This window comes from Tiliqua scincoides, chromosome 5 (assembly GCF_035046505.1).
Source record: "Tiliqua scincoides isolate rTilSci1 chromosome 5, rTilSci1.hap2, whole genome shotgun sequence".
In the NCBI taxonomy this organism is placed as follows: Eukaryota; Metazoa; Chordata; class Lepidosauria; order Squamata; family Scincidae; genus Tiliqua; species Tiliqua scincoides.
Genome location: NC_089825.1, coordinates 84,046,168 through 84,055,759, shown reverse-complemented (window position 1 = coordinate 84,055,759; position 9,592 = coordinate 84,046,168). Strand labels below are relative to the sequence as shown.

Sequence of the window (9,592 nt, the reverse complement as noted above, 5' to 3'; positions counted from 1 at the left end):
ACACTCAAATGGGAAAACAGTGCAAGTAAAGCAAACACTGAGGTCATCCACTACTATTATCTTCTATGAGTGAGCAGAAACTTGTGGGGGAATACAGCACATTTATGTCACTTGGGAGATTTGCTCTGGAAAGAGAAGAGTTATGCCTGGGGTCTAGGAGAAGAACAGAATTACTCATCTGCAATTACAACATGATAATGAATTTTTAACTTTGTTCCAGCCTGCTCCACCTCCCGCATAACAAACACCCTAGGGGCACCAAACTCTGTAAATGGACACAGTGTTGAATTAAATGCAAACTATGGGTGGGGGGGGAGAAGACAACCAGTTACAGCTTAGATCAGCTGAGTACACACAAAAAAAATTGGTAGGAGGAATTAGAAAAGCAACACCCTAATTAGCCTATATAAAAGGCAGGCAAAACAGCCCCGTTAGCACACTATCAGCTTGTCCTTTGACTCTGCCTGTGCTTTGACTGCCTACTGCATTTTAAGAAAATCATACAAACTTGGCTACAATGTCTCTTCGGATTTCTACTGCATCGAGGAGAATTTCTTCCCTTGTCGGTGGTGATGGAGGTGTCAAAATGTCAAGCATGGGAGGAGGCAGTCAGTACGGCTTTGGTGGGGGATCTATGGCAGCACTAGGCAGTGGCTTTGGTGGGGGCTCATGCAGTGGGGGTGTATGCGGTGGCTTTGGTGGTGGGGCTGGCTTTGGTGGTGGGGCTGGCTTTGGTAGTGGAGCTGGCTTTGGTAGTGTCTCTATGGTAGGTGGTAATTATGGAGCAAACTACCATACCTCCATGGCAAGCATGGGTGCTGGCTTTGGAGGGGGTGATAGTGCCCTCTTCGCTGGTGCTGAAAAGGAAACCATGCAGAACCTAAATAGCCGCCTAGCTAACTACCTGGAAAAGGTGCGTTCTCTGGAGGAGGCCAACGCTGAGCTGGAGCGTAACATTCGCCACTGGTATGAAAAAAATGGACCCGGAGCACCAGGAGTTACCCGTGATTACAGCAAATATTACCACATAATTGAGGATCTTCGGAACAAGGTGAGAAATCAGATATTCAGCAACATTCTGCAAAGTGGTTTATATTTGGGGTAGGAATATCTCTTTAGTAAATCTCATTAAAATGAATGGAAGGCTGTGCTCCATTATGTAAAAAGAAAGAAAATAAATAAGATAAAGCATTTTATCTTTGATAGTACAAAAATAGATAGGTAAAGAACTCAAATAAAATATACTTTTTATCTATTTTATCATTTCTCTGGGACATGGATGACAGCTGGGATTTATCTCAAGTGTATGTTATAGTCAGGTTAAAAAAACCCAACCTCAGAGTGTAGCAGCCAAGATATACACAAATGAAAGGACCAATTAAACCAAACAATGGAACTAAATTAGCTTCTGTTCAAGCAGTTCCACCTAACTAGATTATGCTGTCCAACTACAGTATTTATATTATAAAATTCTAAGGTATCATCTTTCTTCCAGATGATCACAATCTAAATGATTTATGTTAGTGATCTGAGCTTGATCCACATAGTCATCAAATACTTGAATTGAAGCTGAATTATGCTGTCATTCTATACATACTTCCCTGGAACTAAGTCCCACTGAATGTAATGAGACTTACCTCCAAGTAGACACACACAGTATTGCGCTGTATGTCTGGTTTTCATTGAATGAATAGATGATCTCATGCCTTACTTACCTTAAATTCAAATGCTTTAGTTCAAAATTGGCATAAAAAGCAAACTATTGTCTATCCTTACTCATTATAATGAATGCATTTTGGGTTGGATAAAGTTTTTTAAAAAATTGAATTTCAGGGTTTATTTTAAGAAAAAAAATCTCTGATCAACCTCTGAACGTGAACACATGCCCTCGTTATTAACCTGGAGATGGAAATCTGCCTCCCCAAATCCTAAACCAGGGGTGTCAACCATAAGGCCCGGGGGCCGGATGCGGCCCGCGAAAGCTTTTTATCCGGCCCTCAGGTGCTCAGCTGCTGAGCAGTGCTGAGGTATTACTGCTAAAAGGGCAGCCCCCACGAAAATTGGGCTCTCCCATATCTTGAAATATGACAAAGATTTGCATGTTTTCTCTTCTGTCATTTGTAGTTAATGAATTCCTTAGTGAGTAAAAGTGCTAATTTTTGGTTATGAGTTGTTTAACGACATCACTTCCTGCTTAATGGCATCACTTCTGGCGCTCAGCAGGCATCATGAACGCCATTCAGCTCTCGGTATGAAACGAGTTTGACACCCCTGTCCTAAACACTGTTTTGTTCTCTTCAAATTTTACTTCAGATAATCGGTACGACAAGCGACAATGCCAACATGGTCTTACAGATTGACAATGCCCGACTTGCTGCTGATGACTTCCGACTGAAGTAAGTCAAATATAAAACTTTCTGCTTTTAAGCTTCTTGAAGACTGTGTGTCTTTAGCCTTCCACAACTACTTCCAGCAGTATAAGGTAACTAAGATTTATTTAATTAACATAGAGTATACAAGCAAGATTGAATTCCAAATTCCACCTGTAATACTGCAATCTTTTCATAAACACTGTATGTCTGCAACAGACAGCTGTTATGCTAGGCAAAAACTGTCAGTCATCAGCGATATAAAGAAATGAGTATTCATATTCCACCTCTACGCCAGGCACAATAATGACATAGCTGATATTCATCTCATCTATATCCACATAAAGCATATACCAAGTCCATGTCTAGCAATCCATCTACTGTAGGCTCTTACCATACATGCATCTTTCATCCTTAGAGTTCTAAAGCTATCAAGTCCAATCCCCTGAATTCCCATTCAGATGGCACTTGACATGTGCCTTTTGAGCCTGTTCTTGGAAACCTAAGGGATTTGTCAACCCTCATAGATCGTGTGTTCCACTGCAGAAGTAGGGCAGAATTTTCTATCCAATGTAGTCCTCAAAGCACTAACTGACTGCCCAATCCTGTTCAGGTCTACTCAGTACTAAGTCCCATCGTATTCAATGAGCCTACTCCCAGGAAAGTCTGCATACAACTGTGCCTTTACTGCTATAGTCACCCTGCAGAAGGCTACTTTGAAACACATAACTTGAAGAGCGGGTGTAACTGATTGACTTAAAAACATTTGTTTATTTTAATTATTAATGCTATTTTTATACACAGCAGGGATAAGGAATTTGTTTTTGTATTTGCACATTTTAAGTACTTTTTAAGAGTCTATTAGAGCCTAAATTTGGGACAGAACTTTTAATTAGCAAAATGTTTTCCAATGTTGATTATGCACTTTCCTGACCATACATATATTTATGTATAGTCATTTTTGCATATTCACTGTCGTCCATTTTAGATTTGAAAATGAGCTCTTCCTCCGCCAGAGTGTGGAAGGCGACATCAATGGTCTGCGCAGAGTCCTTGATGACCTGACCGTGACTAGATCAGACTTGGAGGCACAGATTGAGAGTCTCTCAGAGGAACTGGCATACCTTAAGAAGAATCACGATGAGGTAAATCACTTTGGTTTTCTCCAAGTCTTAGTTTCCCATCCAAGTCCAGTCAAAGACTATGAGCTTGTGAGATGCATGGCAAGCTGATGGACAGAAAGAGTTCAGTGCAGTGCAATGTCTAGAATGTTGATTTGGGACAAGGAGAAACTCAGGTCTACTCAGCCATGAAACAACCTTGGGTAAGTCAACCTAAACTGTATTTTATTTATGTATTCACTGATCCACCCACCGTCCAGGTTTAATTAATTCAAATTTACAGCCCACCCAAGCTAGATGGGTAACATCATAAAACATAAATATACAACCTCATTATAAGAAATCAATATGAGCTGTAGTGGTTTTGTTAAAGGCTAAAACAAGCTCAAACATATTCAAACACCCATCTGTGCATTTCTCCTGTGCTCATCTTTTTCAAAGACTCCAGCAGACTGAGGGTCAAGAGATTCCTGTCTAAATGAAAGAGTTTAGGTTGTGTCGTAAAATGGTTCATTAATTTACTTTCTTCTAATCTCCATGTGGGCCAATGTTTAATATGCAAGACAGATGAAGTTTGCACAGTTGATTTAGGCTGAGACACTTCCAAATAGCTGCGCACAGATCATCTTACATTTTCAGTCTGTACATTAAAGCTAGCACAGAATGTTGACAGGTGCCACCGGGTTTTGGGGGGGGGGGGTAATACGCCACACTTTTTAACCTGCTGCTTTGGTAGCACTCTTATGCCTGGTGAGTGACCTTGGTGCCAGACAGGGAGAATGAACCATTCTGTCCAACAGAAGAAACTGTCATTTCTCTACCTGCCTGGTATAGCAAGCATCACCTTGCCTATCAGACAGTTCTTAAAGTATATGCAAAACATTATATTCTGACAGGGAGAAGTGCCAGATCTGCCATGAAGTCTTCTCCCTTCTTATAGACATGCACAAACAAGCTGTAATTTCTCAATTGTGACTCTGAATATACTCAGAGAATATAAGCATATGCTGAATATGCCCTATTATTACTTCATATTACTTTGGCAGAGCCCAGGGAACTGAACTCAATAGTGTTATGCTGAGCCTAAGAAGAATGCTAGAACTTTGATGTAAGAATTTTACCATAGATTTCAGTGGGTGCCCTAGATTAACAGTGTACTCTTATGCACACTCACCTGGAAATAAGCCCCACAGAACACATTCAGACTTATTTCTGAGTAAACTTGCACAGGATTGCACTTTCAGTTGCTTCAGAACTGCAATTGCTAGATTTTAGACTGGTTCTTCAGCTCAAGTAATCTGCTTCTAATATTTTCGCCCCAGGAAATTACTTTATTGAAGAGCAGCTGTACAGGTGATGTCACCGTGGAAATGAACGCCGCTCCAGGAGTTGACTTGACTAAGCTGCTGAATGACATGAGAGCACAGTACGAAGACCTTGCAGATCAGAATCGCCGGGAAGCGGAAGAACAATTCCACAAAATGGTAGGACAAATAACTGCTGAAAATGAATTCTGTACAATGCATTTCATTCATAACAACTGCTGTTACAGTGGGCAACAGAAAAAATATGGCATAATGATTGGAAAGAAGCAGACACTCGGCCTAAGCAGTATGATCCTCAGTGCAATCCTAACTTAATTATTACAGTATTTCTACTACTACAGTATATAAATTACTACAGTATTACAATGGGCAGTGAAAACATGCTGTAGATCATATGATTTTTAAACTCTAGAGCTTCAGAAAGTCATTTATGGGGCTCTCTTACTAAGGTCGCAATCCTAACCCCTTATGTCAGTGCCTTCCAGCACTGGCATTGTGGTGCCAATGGGACATGTGCTGCATCCTGCAGTTGGGTGTCACTCACTGAGACCTCCTCAAAGTAAGGGAATGTTTGTTCCCTTACCTCAGAGCTGCATTGCCCTTATGTCAGTGATGGAAAGCAGTGACATAAGGGGTTAGGGTTGCGCCCTTACTGATTCAATAATTAACTACTTAGAATTGTTTTTTAAAACCCTTGAAATGTCAATTGACAATTTACTTTTCAAATATTTCTGTCCTTTAAAAAAACACCTCAAAGCTCTTTACAGGGACTAAAACAAAATAAAAATTATCAAAAATCAATAATAAGAACCTATATTAACCAAATCAAATATCTAAATGCCTGCTGAAATAAGTGTGGTGTTTTGGCATTCCCTAAAAAAATATAGACAATTTGGGGAGGGAATTAATATTACTGGGATCAGTACAGAAATGAACTTACTCTAAATCTCAGTCGATATTACTTGTTCAACAGATGGAATCTTGAACAGGGTTTCCGTTTGGAAACCAAAAAGATGAGAGGACTCATACACTGAGATTTGCACTTGGTGATAAACTGGGGTCAGGCAGTATACTGTAGATACTTTATTTGATTCTGTCAATTTCAAACGTCTTATAGCACATTGTAAGATTATAGTGATTGTTTATATGCCATTCGTATTTGCTGCTGGTCAAAATGAAGCTGTATCAGAGTCCTATAAGACAAAAAGAGATGGTACAATAGAAAAAAGGTCAATTTTCTCAAGTTATATGTTTGATTCTTCTTTCCCTAGAGTCAATCACTACAGCAGCAGATCCATGAGGATTTGGGTGCCGCAAGTTCAGCCAAGAACGAGTTGATGGAGCTGAAACGCTCTTTCCAAGGACTGGAAATTGAGTTACAAGCCCTTTTAGCGAAGGTCTGTGTTTTCCTCCCCTTTTTATCTGAACAGCAGAAAATTCAAAGCAGCTTCTACAGAGTCAGTTGCCCTTACCAAATATGGCACTGGAGATGAAGGCCTTAACAAAATAGTCTGTTTACATGTTCAGTGGTTGAAAAGGAATTATAGGTCTGCAGCCACAAGCTTGGGGAGAATTAATGCACAGAAGAATCAATGCAAACCCTAGAGTTCAGAAGGTTCAGAGTACATTAGGTTGCTTTACCAAGACTAAGCTTCCTGAATCCAACACACTGTATTCAGAATTCATTTCTCCCCAAGGGCCACAGACCTGCAGAACATGCCTCCAGTTTCTGGGAAATATATTGACACTAGATGGTTAGCCAACTTTTATTTGTTCCCTGCTTCAGTTGAGTAATCACTTCCAATGAATTGTTCCATTTCCGGATGATTCCCCCTCCCTAAATAATTAGAGCTGCAAAGGAAAGGTGGATCCTACAGGCCTAGTTCTGCCCTTCCATTTGTAACAGAATCACATAGATTGTCTTTATACTGATGTGCCAAATTGCGACAGGAACAAAATTCCACACATATACAGCAGTCTTCAAGGACATAACAAATAATGCATGCATACTGACTTTGAATGCAAATCAAACACTTCACCTTCATTTGTTGTAAAAATGTCTCAATTTGTTTAATTCACCTACTAACAGAAAGCCTCCCTTGAAGGCACACTGGGAGAAACGGAAGCGAACTACAGCACTCAGCTTTCACAGTTACAGCTTCAAGTTAGCGGCCTGGAGGAGCAATTACAGCAGATTAGGTCTGAGACAGAGTGCCAAAATTCAGAGTATCAACAGCTATTAGGCATCAAGACCCGCCTGGAAATGGAAATCGAAACATACAGACGCCTGCTAGATGGCGAAAGGTACGCAAATGATCTCAAAATAAGGGGTGATGACCATGTGAAAATCATGTCGATAGCTACATGAACGATACTACTTCCCTCTCCATTCCAGCAGCTAGTGGTCTGAGAATCAAGGCAAATATCTGGTCTGACTGATAAACACATCATTTTTGATCTGTTAGAGATTTATCTAAGGGTCTGAATGAAGCCATTTTTGAAAGCGTTGGAATCCACTTGACAACAATGAATGTGTAAATAAATAGCAAGTCTAAATATCAAATGTTCCCATTCCAATTTTATCCTTACAATTTAATTGTATTCATTTTCTAGGCTAGATAGTGTTTTACATTTACAATGCATGAGAAAGATAAGTAGAGCACGGGAGGCAAACCACTTTGGTGTTTGTTTTTTTAAAAACAATTTTAAAACTTTAAATATCAATCATGCCTTTTCAGTTTGGCTCTTGTTTCTTTTGTGAATGTGAAAATGTTGTGTGTAATTCAAAAACTTGCTCCCATGTTAAAAATATTGGGAATTGAGCCACACCAAAATATTATCTTACCTGAACTACATTACCTGTTCTTTATGGAACCAGCATACATATTAAAGATGTCTTCAAAATGACCACACTAAAAGTAAAAACTCCCATTACGTATACCTTTGATTTTTAAAAAGCTCTCTCTGGTTCTCTTTATTGCATCAACAACATCCAGTAGCAATGCACTCTGGGCCAAAAAGCAGTGCTACTGAAACTTTTGAGATCATCCTATGGCTCTGAGCTGCTGAATGTAATTATTCAGTTCTATCAAATATTTCATGGGCATGGCAAGCATATGAGCCACACAGTGAACAATGGAAATAACTCCCTTTACCAAGATGTTTGCTGCCCTCCTCTCAGAAGCATTTACTTTTCTTTTTATAAAATTCTATTAGTACTGTTGGGAGACTAACAAGTATTGTTTGATTCCTTTTTCACAGTTTCCGTTCTACGTATGAAACAAAAGTTCACGTCAGAGGTAATTATGGTTTACTATCTCAGTAATACATTTCTACCCACCGAGTTATATATTTTGTATTTAAAAATACTAAATACAAATCTGAAAAGAACTGTCCATGAACAGTTTCTTTCCATATCAGCGATGCACTTGATACAAGGCTGTATCTCCAGGTGGTGGCCTTTGGACTACGACAAGTTACTCACACTGATCTTTTGGCTTTTAGCTCAGTGTCAGCCGCTATTCTTGACAGTTCTCATAACTAAGTAACAGCAGAAAGAAGTGACAGATACATAATGCAAGTGAGGGCATCAAGGCAAAGGCTTATCCCCACAACTCAGTTGTTGGTTTCAGAACTACCAAGTAGACCAATTCCTTACCAGCCTAAACCTGCTAGTTTGTTGAATTTCCAGACAGATAATTATCCGTCCAGACAGATAATTATGTAATACAGAAATCCCAATAAACAGTTAATGGGGGGGGGGGGAGAGGAGAAGGATCCCCAGTGTGTAAAATAATAAGATTGCCCTACTGATCACAACTCCAGGCAGTAGAAAGCTCATCTGAGACAACAAACCACCACATACCAGTTCAAGTGAAGATGTTAACTTGTTAAATGTTCTTGCATTTTATAGTCCAGGAACAACATGACTACAATGTATTGCCCATACCATACAGCATTCTGAAATATTGAATGTATTAACAGGATGCTAATGGCATATTCACACAACCATTTTCTTCGTATGATTATCCTTTTGCAGTCTGTTCCTTTTAGATAACATTATAAGGTATAACTGGTTGGTAAAAGTGGCTAAAAATTTTGGGCTCACAAGCCAATGAGTTGTGACAAGCCTGATTTCTGAGTTTTGCACATTTGTGTTGGCCTGCAGTCCCAATACATATTTGGTACTTCTCCAATTCAGCTCTGATAGGTGTCTCACATGTGTCCTCACTTCAGGGTAGAAAAACAGGTCAGATGGATCCTCTTTGTTTTACCAGTTGACTTTGTCAATATTGTCAGTGGATAATTCTGTTGCATTTTTCCCCCTATCAGAACCCACCAAAACCAGGGTGGTTAAGACCATTGTGGAAGAAATGGTGGACGGCAAAGTAGTCTCTTCTCAAGTGAAATCGATTGAAGAAAGGGCAGCTAAATGAGAGGCATGAGAAACAGAACAGGGACCCCTTCAACGCATGGCAGCAAGGGAGAACCCAAATAAAAGAGAACCTCCTTGAATCAGAATCAATCACAGCTTAGTAGTTTCTTTCAAATAAGGGATATAGAAAATAATAGAATATGCTTTCTTTTAATTACAGAGGTGCACTGTTTAACAGGTACTGCAAAATACATTCTGTTTACTGCTGAAATTCAATAAACTTTCTTACTGTTGCAAGTTATATCTGCCTTTGTCTTGATTAGTCAACTCTGACATTTTTTACTTACTGTTTAAAAAACTGGCATTGCTGAAATGCTACTGATGAACATCAACCACAATTCG

The 9,592-nt window shown here is 39.5% G+C and overlaps 1 protein-coding gene across 4 annotated transcripts; it reads left to right on the top strand.

Annotated features, from left to right (window-relative positions):
- Positions 1–517: 517 nt before the first annotated feature.
- Positions 518–9,251, top strand: LOC136651841 (keratin, type I cytoskeletal 24-like). Of its 4 annotated transcripts, none has more exons than XM_066628556.1 (8): positions 518–1,051; positions 2,314–2,396; positions 3,358–3,514; positions 4,813–4,974; positions 6,087–6,212; positions 6,905–7,119; positions 8,077–8,114; positions 9,148–9,251. In XM_066628556.1, the coding sequence occupies exons 1-8, from the start codon at positions 518–520 to the stop codon at positions 9,249–9,251; spliced, it is 1,419 nt and encodes a 472-aa protein (XP_066484653.1). The 4 variants fall into 4 exon arrangements, with proteins under 4 accessions (XP_066484653.1, XP_066484652.1, XP_066484651.1 ...); XM_066628555.1 differs by lacking the exon at positions 8,077–8,114 and adding an exon at positions 9,057–9,064 and having other exon boundaries at positions 6,905–7,167; XM_066628554.1 differs by lacking the exon at positions 8,077–8,114 and having other exon boundaries at positions 9,065–9,251.
- Positions 9,252–9,592: the final 341 nt, after the last annotated feature.

Excerpts from the sequence above, each read along its gene's own strand:
- LOC136651841 (XM_066628554.1), top strand. The coding sequence starts at position 518 with ATGTCTCTTCGGATTTCTACTGCATCGAGGAGAATTTCTTCCCTTGTC. Across the intron at positions 2,397-3,357 it reads GCTGATGACTTCCGACTGAA|ATTTGAAAATGAGCTCTTCC; the intron begins GTAAGTCAAATA and ends CGTCCATTTTAG. Across the intron at positions 7,120-9,064 it reads CGCCTGCTAGATGGCGAAAG|GTCAGATGGATCCTCTTTGT; the intron begins GTACGCAAATGA and ends GTAGAAAAACAG.